Source organism: Oncorhynchus gorbuscha, linkage group LG14 (genome assembly GCF_021184085.1).
Source record: "Oncorhynchus gorbuscha isolate QuinsamMale2020 ecotype Even-year linkage group LG14, OgorEven_v1.0, whole genome shotgun sequence".
Lineage (NCBI taxonomy): Eukaryota > Metazoa > Chordata > Actinopteri > Salmoniformes > Salmonidae > Oncorhynchus > Oncorhynchus gorbuscha.
Window position 1 is genome coordinate 70443223 of NC_060186.1, and position 23171 is coordinate 70466393.

The window sequence follows — 23171 nt, forward strand, 5'->3', positions numbered from 1 at the left end:
TTTGTTAAATAATGTGATGTGTCCCCCAGTATGAATGTTTGTTAAATAATGTGATGTGTCTCCCAGTATGAATGTTCCATAAATAATGTGATGTGTCTCCCAGTATGAATGTTTGTTAAATAATGTGATGTGTCTCCCAGTATGAATGTTCCATAAATAATGTGATGTGTCTCCCAGTATGAATGTTCCATAAATAATGTGATGTGTCTCCCAGTATGAATGTTTGTTAAATAATGTGATGTGTCTCCCAGTATGAATGTTTGTTAAATAATGTGATGTGTCTCCCTGTCTGAATGTTCCATAAATAATGTGATGTGTCTCCCAGTATGAATGTTTGTTAAATAATGTGATGTCTCCCAGTATGAATGTTCCATAAATAATGTGATGTCTCCCAGTATGAATGTTCCATAAATAATGTGATGTCTCCCAGTATGAATGTTTGTTAAATAATGTGATGTCTCCCAGTATGAATGTTTGTTAAATAATGTGATGTCTCCCAGTATGAATGTTCCATAAATAATGTGATGTCTCCCAGTATGAATGTTCCATAAATAATGTGGTGTCTCCCAGTATGAATGTTTGTTAAATAATGTGATGTCTCCCAGTATGAATGTTTGTTAAATAATGTGATGTGTCCCCCTGTAAGAATGTTCCATAAATAATGTGATGTGTCTCCCAGTATGAATGTTTCCCCCCATATGAATGTCCCATAAATAATGTGATGTGTCCCCCAGTATGAATGTTCCATAAATAATGTGATGTGTCCCCCAGTATGAATGTTTGATAAATAATGTGATGTGTCCCCCAGTATGAATGTTTCCTATATAATGTGATGTGTCCCCCAGTATGAATGTTCCATAAATAATGTGATGTGTCCCCCAGTATGAATGTTTCATAAATAATGTGATGTGTCCCCCAGTATGAATGTTTGTTAAATAATGTGATGTGTCCCCCAGTATGAATGTTCCATAAATAATGTGATGTGTCTCCCAGTATGAATGTTTGTTAAATAATGTGATGTGTCCCCCAGTATGAATGTTTCATAAATAATGTGATGTGTCTCCCTGTATGAATGTTTGTTAAATAATGTGATATGTCCCCCAGTATGAATGTTCCATAAATAATGTGATGTGTCTCCCTGTATGAATGTTCCATAAATAATGTGATGTGTCTCCCTGTATGAATGTTCCATAAATAATGTGATGTGTCTCCCAGTATGAATGTTTGTTAAATAATGTGATATGTCCCCCAGTATGAATGTTCCATAAATAATGTGATGTGTCTCCCAGTAAGAATGTTCCATAAATAATGTGATGTGTCTCCCAGTATGAATGTTCCATAAATAATGTGATGTGTCTCCCAGTATGAATGTTCCATAAATAATGTGATGTGTCTCCCAGTATGAATGTTCCATAAATAATGTGATGTGTCCCCCAGTATGAATGTTCCATAAATAATGTGGTGTGTTCCCCAGTATGAATGTTTGTTAAATAATGTGACGTGTCTCCCAGTATGAATGTTTGTTAAATAATGTGATGTGTCTCCCTGTATGAATGTTCCATAAATAATGTGATGTGTCCCCCTGTATGAATGTTTGTTAAATAATGTGATATGTCCCCCAGTATGAATGTTCCATAAATAATGTGATGTGTCTCCCAGTATGAATGTTTGTTAAATAATGTGATGTGTCTCCCAGTATGAATGTTTCCTAAATAATGTGATGTGTCTCCCAGTATGAATGTTCCATAAATAATGTGATGTGTCTCCCAGTATGAATGTGTCCTAAATAATGTGATGTGTCTCCCAGTATGAATGTTTGTTAAATAATGTGATGTGTCTCCCAGTATGAATGTTTCCTAAATAATGTGATGTCTCCCAGTATGAATGTTCCATAAATAATGTGATGTGTCTCCCAGTATGAATGTTTGTTAAATAATGTGATATGTCTCCCAGTATGAATGTTTGTTAAATAATGTTATGTGTCTCCCTGTATGAATGTTCCATAAATAATGTGATGTGTCTCCCAGTATGAATGTTTGTTAAATAATGTGATGTGTCCCCCAGTATGAATGTTTGTTAAATAATGTGATGTGTCTCCCAGTATGAATGTTCCATAAATAATGTGATGTGTCTCCCAGTATGAATGTTTGTTAAATAATGTGATGTGTCTCCCAGTATGAATGTTCCATAAATAATGTGATGTGTCTCCCAGTATGAATGTTCCATAAATAATGTGATGTGTCTCCCAGTATGAATGTTTGTTAAATAATGTGATGTGTCTCCCAGTATGAATGTTTGTTAAATAATGTGATGTGTCTCCCTGTCTGAATGTTCCATAAATAATGTGATGTGTCTCCCAGTATGAATGTTTGTTAAATAATGTGATGTCTCCCAGTATGAATGTTCCATAAATAATGTGATGTCTCCCAGTATGAATGTTCCATAAATAATGTGATGTCTCCCAGTATGAATGTTTGTTAAATAATGTGATGTCTCCAGTAAATGTTTGTTAAATAATGTGATGTCTCCCAGTATGAATGTTCCATAAATAATGTGATGTCTCCCAGTATGAATGTTCCATAAATAATGTGGTGTCTCCCAGTATGAATGTTTGTTAAATAATGTGATGTCTCCCAGTATGAATGTTTGTTAAATAATGTGATGTGTCCCCCTGTAAGAATGTTCCATAAATAATGTGATGTGTCTCCCAGTATGAATGTTTCCTAAATAATGTGATGTGTCCCCCAGTATGAATGTCCCATAAATAATGTGATGTGTCCCCCAGTATGAATGTTCCATAAATAATGTGATGTGTCCCCCAGTATGAATGTTTGATAAATAATGTGATGTGTCCCCCAGTATGAATGTTTCCTATATAATGTGATGTGTCCCCCAGTATGAATGTTCCATAAATAATGTGATGTGTCCCCCAGTATGAATGTTTCATAAATAATGTGATGTGTCCCCCAGTATGAATGTTTGTTAAATAATGTGATGTGTCCCCCAGTATGAATGTTCCATAAATAATGTGATGTGTCTCCCAGTATGAATGTTTGTTAAATAATGTGATGTGTCCCCCAGTATGAATGTTTCATAAATAATGTGATGTGTCTCCCTGTATGAATGTTTGTTAAATAATGTGATATGTCCCCCAGTATGAATGTTCCATAAATAATGTGATGTGTCTCCCTGTATGAATGTTCCATAAATAATGTGATGTGTCTCCCTGTATGAATGTTCCATAAATAATGTGATGTGTCTCGCAGTATGAATGTTTGTTAAATAATGTGATGTGTCCCCCAGTATGAATGTTCCATAAATAATGTGATGTGTCTCCCAGTATGAATGTTTGTTAAATAATGTTCTCCCATAAATGTTTGTTAAATAATGTGATGTGTCTCCCAGTATGAATGTTCCATAAATAATGTGATATGTCCCCCAGTATGAATGTTCCATAAATAATGTGATGTGTCTCCCAGTATGAATGTTTGTTAAATAATGTGATGTGTCCCCCAGTATGAATGTTCCATAAATAATGTGATGTGTCTCCCAGTATGAATGTTCCATAAATAATGTGATGTGTCTCCCCCCAGTATGAATGTTCCATAAATAATGTGATGTGTCTCCTAGTATGAATGTTTGTTAAATAATGTGACGTGTCTCCCAGTATGAATGTTTGTTAAATAATGTGATGTGTCTCATAAATAATGTGATATGTCCCCCAGTATGAATGTTCCATAAATAATGTGATGTGTCTCCCTGTATGAATGTTCCATAAATAATGTGATGTGTCTCCCAGTATGAATGTTTGTTAAATAATGTGATGTGTCTCCCAGTATGAATGTTTGTTAAATAATGTGATGTGTCCATCCCCCAGTATGAATGTTCCATAAATAATGTGATGTGTCCCCCCCTATGAATGTTTGTTAAATAATGTGATGAATGTCCCCCCAGTATGAATGTTCCATAAATAATGTGATGTGTCTCCCAGTATGAATGTTCCATAAATAATGTTCCCCCAGTATGAATGTTCCATAAATAATGATGTGTCTCCCAGTATGAATGTTCCATAAATAATGTGATGTGTCTCCCAGTATGAATGTTCCATAAATAATGTGATGTGTCTCCCAGTATGAATGTTCCATAAATAATGTGATGTGTCAGTAAATGTTTGTTAAATAATGTGATGTGTCTAATGTGATGTGTCTCCCCAGTATGAATGTTCCATAAATAATGTGATGTGTCTCCCAGTATGAATGTTCCATAAATAATGTGATGTGTCCCCCAGTATGAATGTTCCATAAATAATGTGGTGTGTCCCCCAGTATGAATGTTTGTTAAATAATGTGACGTGTCTCCCAGTATGAATGTTTGTTAAATAATGTGATGTGTCTTCACTCAAAATGAATCCATCTCAGGTTTCAGTTTGCATTTAAAGAGACCTGCATGCCTAGACAGAAATGATTTGCATTGTGTAGTAGGATATAAAATAAATAATTACCTCTCAGCATAGTGTACTATCCCATCCCTACACACCTACCTTCCCAACTCCCTCCCCCTCTGTCTGTCAGAAGTGCTCCGCCTCAGCCTGTCCAAGTTGGGAATTGCCTTCCACTTTGCGGTCTTTGGCAAATAACTTACCAAACTAGGCCTGTCCGGTGTCACAGCCCCTCTCCTTCTGAATCATTCCTACCGCCTGGCTGCCTGTACAGGGGCTTGAAGCTGCTGGTAGAGAGATCCATAACCCCCCAGGTTCTCCTGTCTCTGTCACTCTAGTCTAGTATACAGCAGCTGCCTCAGAGGGGTAGCCCCACCAACACCTCCCCCACACACAAAGGCAGAGAGAGACAGACACCACCACCACTTGGACCCCCAGCCACAGTTGAGAGCAGCAGGACACCGAAGGAAGAAAACAATAGGAAGACAGGTGATCATTGCTAGGGTCTGTTTATTTTCAGAACCTCCACACAGGACCATACACTCTGGTTTGAACAAACAAACACGTAATCCCATGTGGAGAAATAACTCACGTCTTCTTTAAAGTAACCTGTGGGTAGGTGAAGACCCCCTGCGTATAGAAGTGATTTTTTTCTCATAATACCGCACAATCCGTTTCATGAAGGATCATTCATCAGAATGAAATGCACCTGTTATGTGTCTGTAAGGGTTGAGGGTGAGTCTCAGTAAAAGAGAGGGAAGGCGAGAGAGAGAAGAGAGAGATGGGCGAGAGAGAGAGAGACAGATGGGGGCAAAGATAAATAGAGGGGTTATATGGAGAGAGAGAGAGAGAGAGAGAGAGAGAGACAGATGGGGGCAAAGATAAATAGAGGGGTTATATGGAGAGAGAGAGAGAGAGAGAGAGAGAGAGAGAGAGAGAGAGAGAGAGAGAGAGAGAGAGAGAGAGAGAGAGAGAGAGAGAGAGAGACAGATGGGGGCAAAGATAAATAGAGGGGTTATATGGAGAGAGAGAGAGAAAGAAAGAAATAGCAAGAGAGAGAGAGATGGTGTGGTGACATGGCACCTCTATCTTCTCTGGTATGACCCCTCTGCCCCGCCAACGTTGATATAAGATTATAGATCTGGCACTGGCATGATGTTCTACATATCTCCCTGACATGCCTAGCTTGGGGCCAGAGTGGACTTTATACAGAGCACACTTAGGAATAAGAGGGTATTTATAGATGGATATACTGTAGTAGCCTTTACACCGTGTCAACAAGAAGTCACCAACCAATCATGTTTTCCTTACATACTGTTTGTTAGGATGATGCTGTGTGTACCTTATTATTATCTCATGAATAGATATCAATAGCAATAGCCCAACCATGCATTTGCCCATAATTTGGAAATCATTTCAAAATGAAAGGTAGTTTTGTTGCTTTAAAAATGTTCATGCACTGTGGAATATCCTTGTTGTGTCTCTCCGGTCCAAATGAAGGCCTTTGAAGACAGAATTCTGCTATGATTGTACTTGACCTTAATTCTCTCCATACACTCGAAAATATTCATCTAAGGAAGGAAACAAACACAGTTGGTTACTTTGTGTATCCTGTTGAGGGACTAAATGCTTGCACTGTGAATTACTAAACTCCCACTAAAATGCCCCATTAATATTGCACCTTGGTGCAAAGCTAAAATAGAACATCAACTATTCATATCTGTGTGCTTATGTGTCGCATCTTTGGGTGTTAACAGCCAGAACAGTTTGATGAAATCCTCAGACTTTCTGTACGGATTTAGAATACTGCAAGACACAGTATTGTTCTTTGAGGCTCCTCTGAGGAAAACGGTTGGATCAAACTACTGTATCTATTTCAGGGAGCTGAATGTAAGGAAATCTACCCGGAAGTGGTCCGTCCTCCTCCTTTCTGCACGACCCTAGGCTTTTTCAATCACTTTCTCAATGGCGGACAGATCACCAATAGAGACACCATTGTGTTTCTAACCAGAAAAGAACACGCAGGCTATATTTCAGACACGGACATTGGGGAACTCATACAGTGTTGCTTATTAAGCAGCTTATTATCTATTCATTGTTTATATATTTGTTATTTATTTGCAGAGTGTGTTGAGACTTTGTTAAATGCACCTTAAATAAATTGTGATTTGATTGTGCTATATTAGCCTAATTCCAAATCTGTTTATACTGTCTGGCATAACAACCACCAAAGGAGATGACTATACAGCACAAACAGATCTGGGAACAGGCTAGTAAGATCTGACACATATTGTTCATAATATGTCATCCAAAGATAAGCAGAATATGGACAGTGAAACTGTATGGTAAGATTGCCACCAAGCAACATTGAAATGTTGGGTAACTGAACACAGTGAAGGTCTGAAGTGTCCTCAATGCCAACTTTGTTTACTGAGCCCAGGCGTTGGGTGGAATTAAATTGACATTGATGGAATCCTTAATGATGGCAGCAGATCAATCTCAGCTGTTTAATATGTGCAGGGAAGACAGCAGAGGGCTAGAGGGAGAGGTCATCTTCCTCCCTAAGGATTCCCAACGGATCTCCTTCCATGTCCTGAAACCAGGGTACAGTTACAGATCTGTATCTATCTAAATAAAAACATACTTAGATCAGATAAAAAATACATATATTTACAGTAACACTAGCTGTGCAGTATCTTAAATACAGTATATTATATATAGTATATTAAATACAGTATCTGCAGGTTGTTTATGGTTGGTGAGTCTATATAAGGGCTAGATTCAATCTGTATTGTGGGAGTTCAGTGCTATAGCGCATCTGTAGTGTTTACCGTGAATGCAGTCTTCACGAAGAAGGGAACATTGCCATTAAATCCCAATCGCGCTATAGAGCTGAACTTCTGCGATACAGTGAGAGATGCATGAGGGTCGGACGGACCAGACTGAGGACAGGAGGAGGACGGACCAGACTGAGGACAGGAGGAGGACGGACTAGACTGAGGACAGGAGGAGGACGGACCAGACTGAGGACAGGAGGAGGACGGACCAGACTGAGGACAGGAGGAGGACGGACCAGACTGAGGACAGGAGGAGGACGGACTAGACTGAGGACAGGAGGAGGACGGACCAGACTGAGGACAGGAGGAGGACGGACCAGACTGAGGACAGGAGGAGGACGGACCAGACTGAGGACAGGAGGAGGACGGACCAGACTGAGGACAGGAGGAGGACGGACCAGACTGAGGACAGGAGGAGGACGGACCAGACTGAGGACAGGAGGAGGATGGATCAGACTGAGGACAGGAGGAAGACGGATCAGACTGAGGAAAGGAGGAGGATGGATCAGACTGAGGACAGGAGGAGGACGGACCAGACTGAGGACAGGAGGAGGACGGACCAGACTGAGGACAGGAGGAGGACGGACCAGACTGAGGACAGGAGGAGGATGGACCAGACTGAGGACAGGAGGAGGACGGACCAGACTGAGGACAGGAGGAGGACGGACCAGACTGAGGACAGGAGGAGGACGGATCAGACTGAGGACAGGAGGAGGACGGACCAGACTGAGGACAGGAGGAAGACGGACCAGACTGAGGACAGGAGGAGGACGGACCAGACTGAGGACAGGAGGAGGACGGACCAGATTTAGGACAGGAGGAGGACAGACCAGACTGAGGACAGGAGGAGGACAGACCAGACTGAGGACAGGAGGAGGACGGACCAGACTACAGACAGCAGTGTTTATACAATATAAGAGATGTCAAAATAAACAAACTATTACCTGCCGTTCAGGTATAAGCTTAGATATATGAGTTTTTAGGCAACAAAGGAAAGCCTACACCTGTGCATAATCAATGCTTTATGAATATGGATATGCCTATATTAATATGAAAGGCTAATACATTAATTTATGCAGATCTCACCACAGCATGCAAAGTAAAGAAGGTGTTTTTTTCTGGAACTACTTATTCAAGTCTATTCTAACATGACTAATATGCATAAACATTATTGATCACAAAACGCTGGTTTCAAGCCGTAGTTTACACTTGCAGACTATGATATCTCCTGCTGAGTCATCCTCAACATGTATCATAAACCCAGAACAGTAATTCCAGTAAGAGTTGGAACAAATTGTACTTTGGAAATGATACCATTCTGTACACATTTGCTTGGAGATGGTGAAGTAACAAATATATGAACAATTTACATAAAGCAACCCATAAGAGATTAAAACCAAGCGTACAGTATGATTATTTGTATTTTTTTAGTTAGCACATAGGAGAGGATTAAGAAACATGAAAAAAACGTAATCCTTACTTCATAGACTAATAGGATCATTCAGAATGAAATCTTCTTTTAAAGAAATGAAGTTCAATGCTGATGCGGTTTAAGAAGTTCACACAAGAGGATCATTACAAATGACTAGAACCACGAAGGGCAGAGATTACTGTAAATTCCATACTTAATACACATGTGTTTGCGCACTAAAGGTTAGTCCTTTTTTAAATAAATGTTAGAAATTGACACTTCATAGGCTAGTTATTGTGCATCAAAAATACAGTAAAAAAAAGCATCATAAATCTGACATTTTATCCACATAGCAAAACCCATCTCAGTTATTTCTAACAGCTACCCCCTCTTCCTAACCCCCAACCATTTATCCCAGCCCTGAAGACCCAAGGCCAGCTGACAGATGCTCAGACAGAGAATGTGGGTGGGATTATGGGTAAAGCACTAGTGGCTGTCTGTTACATCATCTAGTCACATGACTTCCCCCAGTGTCAGAGGATAGGAAAAGGTTGATCTGGCTGCTATCCCCACAGTACCAAAATGTACACCTAAAGAAAAGACATATACAGAGTTCAGGAAAAAACATCCACAGCTCAACTTGATAGCTCAATGTTTTCACGATGTTCTTACTGCAGTAAAATAGCACTGTTAGAGAGTGATAATGTAATGTGTGAGGAAGGGAGAGTCTCGTACCAGACTAGAAACCCTAGTAACTATGGCCTAGACTAGAAACCCTAGTAACTATGGCCTAGTAACGATCTATCCCATTCTGGGTATTGGACAGCTGCTCTCACCATAGGAAGTCACAGCTCTGTTCAGTTTGATGTTAATAGCCTCTCGGGCAGCATCTTTTGCAGATCTGGTGTGTGGGTGTGTTTGTAATGTACACTGAACAAAAATATAAACACAACATGTAAAGTGTTGGTCCCATGTTTCATGAGCTGAAATAAAAGATCCCAGAAATGTTCCAAATGCACAAAAAACGTATTTCTCTCAAATTGTGTGCACAAATGTGCTTACATCCGTGTTAGTAAGCATTTCTCCGTTGCCAATATAATGCATTCACCTGACAGGTGTGGCATATCATGAAGCTGATTAAACAGCATGATTATTACACAGGTGCACCTTGTGCTGGGGAAAAATAAAATGCCACTCTACAATGTACAGTTTTGTCACACAACACAATGCCACAGATGTCTTCAATTTTGAGGTAGTGTACAATTGGCATGCTGACTACAGGAGTGTCCACCAGAGCTGTTGCCAGATAATTTAATGTTAATTTATCTACCATAAGCCGCCTCCAACGCCATTTTAGAGAATTTGGTAGTACGTCCAACCGGACTCACAACCGCAGACCACATGTATGGCGTCGTGTGGGTGAGCGGTTTGCTGATGTCAACAATGTAAACAGAGTGCCCCATGGTGACAGTGGGGTTATGGTATGGGCAGGCATAAGCTACGGACAACGAACACAAATGCATTTTATCAATGGCAATTTAAATGCACAAAGATACCTTGATGAAATCCTGAGGCCCATTGTTGTGCCATTCATCCACTGCCACCCTCTCATGTTTCATCATGATAATGCACAGCCCAATGTCGCAAGGATCTGTACACCATTCCGGGAAGCTGAAAATGTCCCAGTTCTTCCATGAATACTCAGACATGGCACCCATTGAGCATGTTAGTGATGCTCTGGATCAACGTGTACGACAACGTGTTCCAGACGCCATCTGTCAAGCATGGTGGAGGCAATGTGATTTTCTGGGGGTGCTTTGGTGGTGGTAAAAGTGGGAGATTTGTACAGGCTAAAAGGGATCTTGAAGAGGGAAGGCTATCACTCCATTTTGCAACGCCATGCCATACCCTGTGGACGGCGCTTACTTGGAGCCAATTTCTGTCATGCAGGTGAAAGAGGACCCAAACGCGACTTAACAGAAACAGAGTTTATTAATGTTCAAAACGGAATAACTGAAATCCTCTAGATTTGTAGAGGGGAAAACAACTGGAGAAGCGGCCACAGACTGCAGGTCGCTTCGGGTAGGCGCAGGCCGTAGTCGACTGAGACACCTGCTCACACGCAGCGTCTGATGAAGGCACAAAACACGACAGGACAGGGTGATACACAATCACGGCAAAAAACACGACAGGACAGGGCGAAACGCAATCACAGCATGGTGAATACAAAACAAGGAACCGACGGCACAGGAACGGAACACAAAGGAATAAATAGGGACTCTAATCAGGGGAAAGGATCGGGAACAGGTGTGGGAAGACTAAATGATGATTAGGGGAATAGGAACAGCTGGGAGCAGGAACGGAACGATAGAGAGAAGAGAGAGCAAGAGAGTGAGAGAGGGAGGGGGAGAGAGAGGGCTAGAAGGAGGGAAAGAACCAAATAAGACCAGCAGAGGGAAACGAATAGAATGGGAAGCACAGGGACAAGACAAGATAATAAATGACAAACATGACAGTACCCCCCCACTCACCGAGCGCCTCCTGGCGCTCTCGAGGAGGAACACTGGCGGCAACGGAGGAAATCATAGATCAAACGGTCCAGCACGTCCCGAGAAAGAACCCAACTCCTCTCCTCAGGACCGTAACGAAAAAACGATAAAAAGGGAAACTAGGGTACTACTCTAAAAAAAAATGAGAACTAGGGACAGACTGAGACACAGCAAGGGCAGGGACAAGAACAGGAGAGATGCGATGGCAGGGAACAGACTGAGACCCAGCAAGACCAGGAGCAGAAGCAGAAAAAAAAATTACCAGACTTCTTCTGCGCGCAGTCTGAACACGCAGCCACGAAACGGCGCGTGTCACGCTCCTGAGTCGGCCACCAAAAGCGCTGGCGAATAGACGCAAGAGTGCCTCGAACACCGGGATGACCAGCTAACTTGGCAGAGTGAGCCCACTGAAGAACAGCCAGACGAGTGGAAACAGGAACGAAAAGGAGGTTACTAGGACAAGCGCGCGGCGACGCAGTGTGCGTGAGTGCTTGCTTAACCTGTCTTTCAATTCCCCAGACTGTCAACCCGACAACACGCCCATAAGGAAGAATCCCCTCGGGATCAGTAGAAGCCACAGAAGAACTAAACAGACGGGATAAGGCATCAGGCTTGGTGTTCTTGCTACCCGGACGGTAAGAAATCACAAACTCGAAACGAGCGAAAAACAACGCCCAACGAGCTTGACGGGCATTAAGTCGTTTGGCAGAACGGATGTACTCAAGGTTCTTATGGTCTGTCCAAACGACAAAAGGAACGGTCCCCCTCCAACCACTGTCGCCATTCGCCTAGGGCTAAGCGGATGGCGAGCAGTTCACGGTTACCCACATCATAGTTGCGCTCAGATGGCGACAGGCGATGAGAAAAATAAGCGCACGGATGAACCTTATCGTCAGACTGGAAGCGCTGGGATAGAATGGCTCCCACGCCTACCTCTGAAGCGTCAACCTCGACAATGAATTGTCTAGTGACGTCAGGAGTAACGAGGATAGGAGCGGACGTAAAACGTTCTTTTAGAAGATCAAAAGCTCCCTGCGGAACCGGACCACTTAAAACACGTCTTGACAGAAGTAAGAGCTGTGAGAGGGGCAGCAACTTGACCGAAATTACGAATGAAACGCCGATAGAAATTAGCGAAACCTAAAAAGCGCTGCAACTCGACACGTGACCTTGGAACGGGCCAATCACTGACAGCTTGGACCTTAGCGGAATCCATCTGAATGCCTTCAGCGGAAATAACGGAACCGAGAAAAGTAACGGAGGAGACATGAAAAGAGCACTTCTCAGCCTTTACGTAGAGACAATTCTCTAAAAGGCGCTGTAGAACACGTCGAACGTGCTGAACATGAATCTCGAGTGACGGAGAAAAAATCAGGATATCGTCAAGATAGACAAAAACAAAAATGTTCAGCATGTCTCTCAGAACATCATTAACTAATGCCTGAAAAACAGCTGGCGCATTGGCGAGACCGAACGGCAGAACCCGGTACTCAAAATGCCCTAACGGAGTGTTAAACGCCGTTTTCCACTCGTCCCCCTCTCTGATGCGCACGAGATGGTAAGCGTTACGAAGGTCCAACTTAGTAAAGCACCTGGCTCCCTGCAGAATCTCGAAGGCTGATGACATAAGGGGAAGCGGATAACGATTCTTAACCGTTATGTCATTCAGCCCTCGATAATCCACGCAGGGGCGCAGAGTACCGTCCTTCTTCTTAACAAAAGAACCCCGCCCCGGCCGGAGAAGAAGAAGGCACTATGGTACCGGCGTCAAGAGACACAGACAAATAATCCTCGAGAGCCTTACGTTCGGGAGCCGACAGAGAGTATAGTCTACCTCGAGGAGGCGTGGTCCCTGGAAGGAGATCAATACTACAATCGACCGGTGAGGAGGAAGGGAGTTGGCTCGGGACCGACTGAAGACCGTGCGCAGATCATGATATTCCTCCGGCACTCCTGTCAAATCGCCAGGTTCCTCCTGAGAAGTAGGGAGAGAAGAAACGGGAGGGATGGCAGACATTAAACACTTCACATGACAAGAAACGTTCCAGGATAGGATAGAATTACTAAACCAATTAATAGAAGGATTATGACATACTAGCCAGGGATGACCCAAAACAACAGGTGTAAACGGTGAACGGAAAATCAAAAAAGAAATAGTCTCACTGTGGTTACCAGATACTGTGAGAGTTAAAGGTAGTGTCTCAAATTTGATACTGGGAAGATGACTACCATCTAAGGCAAACATGGGCGTAGGCTTGTCTAACGGTCTGAAAGGAATGTTATGTTTCCGAACCCATGCTTCGTCCATGAAACAACCCTCAGCCCCAGAGTCAATCAAGGCACTGCATGTAGCACCCGAACCGGTCCAGCGTAGATGGACCGACATAGTAGTACAAGATCTAGATGAAGGGACCTGAGTAGTAGCGCTCACCAGTAGCCCTCCGCTTACTGATGGGCTCTGGCCTCTTACTGGACATGAATTAACAAAATGTCCAGCAACTCCGCAATAGAGGCACAGGCGGTTGGTGATCCTCCGTTCCCTCTCCTTAGTCGAGATGCGAATCCCTCCCAGCTGCATGGGCTCAGTCTCAAAGCCAGAGGAGGGAGATGGTTGCGATGCGGAGCAGGAAACACCGTTGATGCGAACTCTCTTCCACGAGCCCGGTGACGAAGATCTACCCGTCGTTCTATGCGGATGGCGAGAGCAATCAAAGAGTCCACATCTGAAGGAACCTCCCGGGAGAGAATCTCATCCTTAACCACTGCGTGGAGTCCCTCCAGAAAACGAGCGAGCAGCGCCGGCTCGTTCCACTCACTAGAGGCAGCAAGAGTGCGAAACTCAATGGAATAATCCGTTATGGACCGTTCACCTTGGCATAAGGAAGCCAGGGCCCTAGAAGCCTCCCCACCAAAAACTGAACGGTCAAAAACCCGAATCATCTCCTCTTTAAAGTTCTGGAATTTGTTAGAGCAATCAGCCCTTGCCTCCCAGATAGCTGTGCCCCATTCTCGAGCCCGGCCAGTAAGGAGTGAAATGACGTAAGCAACTCGAGCTCTCTCTCTAGAGTATGTGTTGGGTTGGAGAGAGAACACAATCTCACACTGCGTGAGAAAGGAGCGGCACTCAGTGGGCTGCCCGGAGTAGCAAGGTGGGTTATTAACCCTAGGTTCTGGAGGCTCGGCAGGCCAGGAAGTAACAGGTGGCACGAGACGTAGACTCTGGAACTGTCCAGAGAGGTCGGAAACCTGAGCGGCCAGGTTCTCCACGGCATGGCGAGCAGCAGACAATTCCTGCTCGTGTCTGCCGAGCATGGCTCCTTGGATCTTGACGGCAGTGTAAACAGCGTCTGAAGTCGCTGGGTCCATTCCTTGGTCGGTTCCTTCTGTCATGCAGGTGAAAGAGGACCCAAACGCGACTTAACAGAAACAGAGTTTATTAATGTTCAAAACGGAATAACTGAAATCCTCTAGATTTGTAGAGGGGAAAACAACTGGAGAAGCGGCCACAGACTGCAGGTCGCTTAGGCGCAGGCCGTAGTCGACTGAGACACCTGCTCACACGCAGCGTCTGATGAAGGCACAAAACACGACAGGACAGGGTGATACACAATCACGGCAAAAAACACGACAGGACAGGGCGAAACGCAATCACAGCATGGTGAATACAAAACAAGGAACCGACGGCACAGGAACGGAACACAAAGGAATAAATAGGGACTCTAATCAGGGGAAAGGATCGGGAACAGGTGTGGGAAGACTAAATGATGATTAGGGGAATAGGAACAGCTGGGAGCAGGAACGGAACGATAGAGAGAAGAGAGAGAGCAAGAGAGTGAGAGAGGGAGGGGGAGAGAGAGGGCTAGAAGGAGGGAAAGAACCAAATAAGACCAGCAGAGGGAAACGAATAGAATGGGAAGCACAGGGACAAGACAAGATAATAAATGACAAACATGACAATTTCCTCCTACAACAGGACAATGACACAAAGCACAGCTCCAAACTATGCAATAACTATTTATGGAAGAAGCAATCAACTGGTATTCTGTCTATAATGGAGTGGCCAGCAGAGTCACTGAATCTCAACCCTATTGAGCTGTTGTGGGAGCAGATTGACCGTATGGTACGTAAGAAGTGCCTATCAAGCCAATCCAACTTGTGGGAGGTGCTTCAGGAAGCATGGGGGGGAAATCTCTTCAGATTACCTCAACAAACTGACAACTAGAATGCCAAAGGTATGCAAGGTAGTAATTGCTGCAAATTGAGGATTCTTTGATGAATGCAAAGTTTGAAGGAAACAATTATTATTTCAATTGTAAATAATGATTTATAACCTTGTCAATGTCTTGACTGTATTTCCTATTCATTTTGCAACTCATGTCATGTATGTTTTCATGGAAAACAAGGACATTTCTAAGTGATCCCAAACTTTGGAATGGTAGCGTACGTTTTTGTTTGATTTATTTCACCTTTATTTAACCAGGAAGGCCAGTTGAGAACAAGTTCTCATTTACAACTGCGACCTGGCCAAGATAAAGCAAAGCAGTTCGACACATACAATAACACAGAGTTACACATGGGATAAACAAACGTACAGTCAATAATACAGTAGAAAAATATATATACAGTGTGTGCAAATAAGGTGAGATAAGAGAGGTAAAGCAATAAATAGGCCTTGGTGGAGAAGTAATTAAAATATAGCAATTAAACACTGGAATGGTAGGATGTGCAGAAGATGAATGTGCTTGAAGTTGAGATACTGGGGTGCAAAGGAGCAAGATAAATAAATAAATACAGTATGGGGATGAGGTAGATTGGATGGGCTATTTACGGATGAGCTATGTACAGGTGCAATGATCTGTGTTGTTGCTCTGACAGCTGGTATGTAAATGTCATATTTCAGTATTTTTGTTTACATTTTTTTTGCAAACATGTCTAAAAACCTGTTTTTGCTTTGTCATTATGGGGTCCTACATCAAGAGGAATCACTACCAACAGTCAACTGCATGGACGACACAAGCCCTCAACCATGCTCTTCTTATCACATTTTAGTCACAGTGAGTGACAAACACACACACACACACACACACACACACACACACACACACACACACACACACACACACACACACACACACACACACACACACACACACACACACACACACACACACACACACACACACACACACACACACATTAGAAGGGGTGGAGTCTTACATTTACTGAACACTAAAGTCATTGTTCTTAATAGAAGGCATTGCTAAGAGATAAAAAGTTAACCCTCAAATCACATAATGCCTGAGAGTATACTATGGACCCTATAAGGCCTGTTAAAATCCATGGCATGCTCAAGTCTATAAGAGGGAATGACGTCTGCTGCTGAAAACTTAGCCAGCAAATAACATTATTCTTCATGTCAACTCACTGTGCCGTGTAGAAAATAGAGGGAAAAACTCCAGACATCTTCACACCCTCATACTTCACAGCTGTCTGTCCGCGCGGGTCCCCTTCCATACATGGGCGTTCAGGAGACAACGCGCGAGCCCCAGCGCCCTTCCACTCCACTCATAACAGGGCCTGGCATCCAAATAAGGAGAAAGAGGCCGCCGGGCGTAGTGGCGCTTGTAGAGTAGACCTATAAATTGGGTTCTGCCCTCACCACACCACCGCTGCTCATTCAGAGGAACAGGATACTCGGTACTTATTTGGTGAGTATCTGACAACTTGTCATTATTCAAATACGGGAAACAGAGAGTTCTATTTACTCGGACGAAAAAGCGAAATTGATGATGAATCATATGGAATATTAATCTGCAGTTCATTATTAATATTATATTAATAATACATTATTTGACATTGTGGTGCTCGCTATAGGTTTTTAAAACAGATAAATCATTACTCAAAATAAGTTTGTTAGACTTGTGTGGCCTGTGTGCTGTAGCATATACTGTACAACGTTAGCCTGCCAGTGTTTCCCGGGGCCACAACAAAAAGATGTAGGCTACAGTTGGGGCTACTCGATGACCGGAGTTATGAAACGCTTTTGTATTATGACCGGTAGCCTATACTACTTAGCCTAATGTGCGTTTTATCATAACAGAAACCCAGCTGACATCATGTGTGACGACGACGAGACTACCGCCCTTGTGTGCGACAACGGCTCGGGTCTGGTGAAGGCTGGCTTTGCCGGAGATGACGCACCTCGCGCAGTGTTCCCCTCCATCGTTGGTCGCCCCCGTCATCAGGTAAACTTCCCAGCATGAAAATCAACGAAACATTTATGAGGATACATCATACATCCATCAAATTGGGCATTTTTCCAGACTTAATTGTCTATACATTGTGCATTACTCTTGATTATCTGCTACCGGTTTTATTTGACCTAACCAGGGTTATTCAACTCTTACCCTAAAAGGTCCGGATTTCTGTTCTACCTGATAATGAATTGCAACCACCTGGTGTCCCAGGTCTAAATCATTCCTTGATTAGAGGGCAACAATGAAAAAAGACAGTGGAACAGGCTTCAAGGTCCAGAGTTGCGTTTGAGGGCACTAGACCATTGAATTGTGAAAGAAAGACACAAAGGAAGAAAAATAATGAATGAACACATGAATGAATGTCCTATATATTGTTGCTTACAACTATCTGGCCCTGTGTTTGACTTTGAGGAATTGTGTTTTGACTAGGTTTGCTTCCTTTCTTCCCCTGTAGGGTGTGATGGTAGGCATGGGACAGAAGGACTCCTATGTGGGAGACGAGGCCCAGAGCAAGAGAGGTATCCTGACCCTCAAGTACCCCATCGAGCACGGCATCATTACCAACTGGGACGACATGGAGAAGATCTGGCATCACACCTTCTACAACGAGCTGCGCGTGGCCCCTGAGGAGCACCCCACCCTGCTCACTGAGGCCCCCCTCAACCCCAAGGCCAATAGGGAGAAGATGACCCAGATCATGTTTGAGACCTTCAACGTCCCCGCCATGTACGTGGCCATCCAGGCCGTGCTGTCCCTCTACGCCTCCGGTCGTACCACCGGTGAGAAACGAGCCGAGGAGAAAGACTCCATACATTAACATACAATTCAGATTCAGTGTATTATTGAGTCTCATGCAACCTTTCATTACATGAATCGTAGTTTACACCATTAAGATAAACATAAAGCTGTTCTATTCTATTTCCATGGCTTAAATAGTATTCTACCTCATGTTCTAGGTATTGTTTTGGACTCTGGTGATGGTGTGACCCACAACGTGCCCATCTATGAGGGTTATGCTCTGCCCCACGCCATCATGCGTCTGGATCTGGCGGGTCGCGACCTCACTGACTACCTGATGAAGATCCTGACAGAGCGTGGCTACTCCTTCGTTACCACTGGTGAGCCCATCATTCCTGAGAATAAACGTATTTGCTATGTTTGATATTGAATGGCACGGTCATAATTCGTTGTCCACCGTCTCGACCAAACTGCAAAACTTTGAATCTTCTATTCTAACAGCCGAGCGTGAGATCGTGCGTGACATCAAGGAGAAGCTGTGCTACGTGGCCCTGGACTTTGAGAATGAGATGGCCACCGCTGCCTCCTCCTCCTCTCTGGAGAAGAGCTATGAGCTGCCTGACGGTCAGGTCATCACCATCGGCAACGAGCGCTTCCGCTGCCCTGAGACCCTCTTCCAGCCTTCCTTCATCGGTAGGCATCTTAGAAGCATCGTGCAGCTCAATATCCAATCAAACCCATTTTTTAACCTCTTTAGGAGACAATAAAATATTCCCTGTGTGATCTAATATAGCCTTTATAGCAGCTACATAAGTCATTATACCAACTACTGCCAAACATACTGTATGTTTATATTGAAGCAATGAGGGAGCTGTCCATTTCAGCACCAATTAGACCTACCTGGGTGATTTCTCATCCAGAGCATTCGCTTACAACTTGTTCTCTTCTATCTCACCAGGCATGGAGTCTGCTGGTATTCATGAGACCACCTATAACAGCATCATGAAGTGCGACATTGATATCCGTAAGGACTTGTACGCCAACAACGTCCTGTCAGGAGGTACCACCATGTACCCTGGTATTGCTGACCGTATGCAGAAGGAGATCACCGCCCTGGCCCCCAGCACTATGAAGATCAAGGTCAATATTATTCTCACTGAAGTCCACAAACTGAACATCTAAGACCAACCTGACCACAATCTCTGTGTGAGCCTACTAATGACCAATCACAGACTACTAATGACCAATCACAGCCTTCTAATGACCAATCACAGCCTACTAATGACCAATCACAGCCTACTAATGACCAATCACAGCCTTCTAATGACCAATCACAGTATACACCTATATTCTCCTTATAATGCATTATATGATAATTTGAACAAACAATGAACTGTATGGTGCATTATAAAGCAGTACATATTGAGAGGACTTTTGCTTATCGGTTTTCCTCTTTCCCCTTCTCTAGATCATCGCTCCCCCCGAGCGTAAGTACTCGGTTTGGATCGGCGGCTCCATCCTGGCCTCTCTCTCCACCTTCCAGCAGATGTGGATCAGTAAGCAGGAGTACGACGAGGCAGGCCCCTCCATCGTCCACAGGAAGTGCTTCTAAGCTCCCACTTGCCCATCGCTCCCCCCAGAGACAGTCAGACGACCACGGATCTGTTTACATTACCTCCGCCTATGGATATGTTGTTTATGACCCATATGCAAGTTACAAATCCAGATAGGCCTCTGTTTTATGTTTTGTCAATGATGTACAGTTTGTTTACACCCAAGTGCAATATGTAGATATTTATTTGCTTTATAAAAAGACTGGGATCTTGTATAATACCGCACTTTGTCATCTCGTCAATCATCTGCATATTGGTATTTGTTGTATTATAATTCAGGAAAATTACATACGGTATCTGTTTACTCATTGGCTATCCATTCACAATACAGGTTTAAATAATTCCTGCTCGTGAGATTAGTACGCTACATGTTAAGTCCAGTCACGCACACTGTACAGTACAGTACAATGTGGTATGTTAAAAAATAACTACTCGAGGCTGCCCACGAAGTTGTTTCTTTACACCCTCTCAGGCAACCCAAGCGATTACTCAACCGAGATAGATAAACTTGGCTGGGAGTGTATAGGCTAAGGAATTATTGCGGCTTTAAGTACAAACAAATGCTTAGGCTACTGTACGGTCATATATTGTTGCTTTGCCTGACAGACTGTCACATGTGTTTTTATACAGACACTAGTGTAGTTTGTCATGGTACATCAGCAACCGATGCAGGCATGTTCCAATATAGTCTCTCCAGACAGAAGCAGCTTAGACGTTGTAGCCTCCATCATGACAACAGTAATAGTCCACATACAGAATAGGCCTACAGAGAATACAGACCAGAACTATAGTCTCTCTCTCGGCCACTACTCGTTCTGTCACTGTCATGTGGTGGTCTTACAGGCGACAGACATCCCCTGTTATTTGAGCTTATGACCAATCATTTTTATTACATATTAATATGCTACATTCCCGCCTTATACTTGGAGAACAATGAAAGTCAAAAACATGGTGTCTCTTTCTGCCTATCTCCACCAATATCCGCGCGTGACGCAAGGAGAGTATACTTAAATTAGGATTAGCTCTCCACCAACATTAAACTCAGCTGCCCTCCATTCAAGCACCGCGCGATATACCGTCCCGCGCGCACGGTCGAAAATAGGAGGGCTTTCTACTAATCAGCACTCAGGCTCGCGCGAGCAAAAGTGCTTGGGTTGTCGAGTGAGCTTTTAGCAGAGGCGCAGAAGGTAGAAGGAACGAGCGAACGCAGAAGCGGTGGGTTACCAATGCATTCTCCAGATACTGGATCATCCGGAGTAAAACACTGGAAACAATAGATTCCACGGGAATTTTGCACAGTGCACGGTGTGCTATCGTCTCCGAATGAATGACCATGGGGGAGTGGACAATATTAGAGCGTCTCTTGGAGGCGGCTGTCCAACAGCATTCTACTATGATCGGAAGGTAAGAGGGAAAGTGAGGATACTTTGTAAAAGTGTTAGCAGGAGTGTGTGTTTGATCAAGTGCTGAAAGTGATTGTGTATAAAGTACTGTACAACCCCCCCCCCCCCCCCGCTAAAACCCCAACAAAGATTCATAACAATATGCAAAAAAATGTGAACCAAAAGGAAATCATTTGATAACAGAGCTGGAGATGAAATACTGTGGCGCTTTCCTTCTAGAACAGAGCTGTCACTTGAGATGAAATACTGTGGCGCTTTCCTTCTAGAACAGAACTGTCTGGTGGCTTTCAGCACTGGATAGCTCCCATTTAGCGTCTGCTTAGTAGCCTACACTAGAGCCAGCTTTACTTTGCAATCGCTAATTGTCTCTATATCTTGTTTGTTTAACAATCAAGTCTATCATCTCTGCATATCTGAACTGAAACATTTTTGTTTTCGTGCTTGATTGTTTTGTAGGATCCTCCTAACTGTGGTGGTGATCTTCCGGATTCTAATCGTTGCGATCGTTGGAGAGACGGTCTATGATGACGAGCAGTCCATGTTTGTGTGCAACACCCTGCAGCCCGGCTGTAACCAGGCCTGCTACGACAAGGCGTTCCCCATTTCCCACATCAGATATTGGGTGTTTCAGATTATTCTGGTGTGCACCCCCAGTCTCTGTTTCATCACCTACTCCGTGCACCAGTCCGCCAAGCAGAAGGAGCGCTTGGAGCGGGGGTACTCCACCGTGTTCCTCTCCTTGGACAAGCGCCATGATTCCATCAAAAGAGACGACAGCAAAAAGATCAAAAACACCATTGTAAATGGAGTACTTCAGAACACGGAGAACTCCACCAAAGAAGCAGAGCCCGACTGCTTGGAGGTGAAGGACATCCCAAATTCGGCCATGAGAACTAGCGGAAAGTCTAAAATGAGGAGGCAGGAGGGAATCTCAAGATTCTACATCATCCAAGTGGTTTTCCGAAACGCGCTAGAGATAGGGTTCCTGGTGGGTCAATATTTCCTGTACGGATTCAATGTCCCCGCGGTGTATGAATGTGATCGATACCCCTGCATCAAAGATGTAGAATGCTACGTTTCCAGGCCCACGGAAAAGACAGTGTTTCTGGTCTTCATGTTTGCGGTCAGTGGCGTCTGTGTGCTCCTGAACTTGGCTGAACTCAATCATCTTGGGTGGAAGAAGATCAAAGTAGCTGTCAAAGGCGTGCAGGCCAGGAGGAAGTCCATCTACGAGATCCGTAACAAAGACTTGCCTAGAATGAGCATGCCAAATTTCGGCCGCACTCAATCAAGTGACTCTGCCTATGTGTAGCTGTCGATTTCAATACAACTGAATGGGAACAATTGTAGCCTACAAAGAATTCACATATATTTAATAATAATGTGGTAGATATTTTATCTCACCGACTTCGTTTGCGAAGTAGGTCGGGTATATCGAATTTATTTGTATTTTATGGATAAGTAAAACACAAACGGACCAAAACGTTTGTTTGTCATATATATATATATATATATATATATATATATATATATATATATATATATATATATATATATATATATATATATATATATACACAGGCACTGATGCAACTTTTTAGTATGGTTTATCCTATATTTTGTAAAGTGCTTCTTAAAAGCATTAATTTGTGTTCACATATTCACTCTGTCGTTCACTTCAGTAGTTGAACATGGAGCAAATATCAAATCAAATGTATTTATATAGCCCTTCGTACATCAGCTGATATCTCAAAGTGCTGTACAGAAACCCAGCCTAAAACCCCAAACAGCAAGCAATGCACGTGTAGAAGCACGGTGACTAGGAAAACTCCCTAGAAAGGCCAAAACCTAGGAAGAAACCTAGAGAGGAACCAGGCTATGTGGGGTGGCCAGTCCTCTTCTGGCTGTGCCGGGTGGAGATTATA

The 23171-nt window shown here is 43.4% G+C and overlaps 2 protein-coding genes across 2 annotated transcripts; both read left to right on the forward strand.

The window, feature by feature from the left end:
- Nucleotides 1-16786: 16786 nt before the first annotated feature.
- On the forward strand, nt 16787-20063 carry LOC123995361 (actin, alpha cardiac muscle 1). The gene is made up of 7 exons (XM_046298911.1): nt 16787-16943; nt 17336-17480; nt 17947-18271; nt 18449-18610; nt 18732-18923; nt 19189-19370; nt 19699-20063. The coding sequence occupies exons 2-7, from the start codon at nt 17352-17354 to the stop codon at nt 19840-19842; spliced, it is 1134 nt and encodes a 377-aa protein (XP_046154867.1). The 5' UTR covers nt 16787-16943; nt 17336-17351; the 3' UTR covers nt 19843-20063.
- A 128-nt stretch (nt 20064-20191) lies between these two features.
- On the forward strand, nt 20192-22708 carry LOC123995363 (gap junction delta-2 protein-like). The gene is made up of 2 exons (XM_046298912.1): nt 20192-21247; nt 21703-22708. Exons 1-2 carry the CDS (start codon nt 21171-21173, stop codon nt 22556-22558), a joined length of 933 nt encoding a protein of 310 aa, XP_046154868.1. The 5' UTR covers nt 20192-21170; the 3' UTR covers nt 22559-22708.
- The last annotated feature ends 463 nt before the right edge of the window (nt 22709-23171 follow it).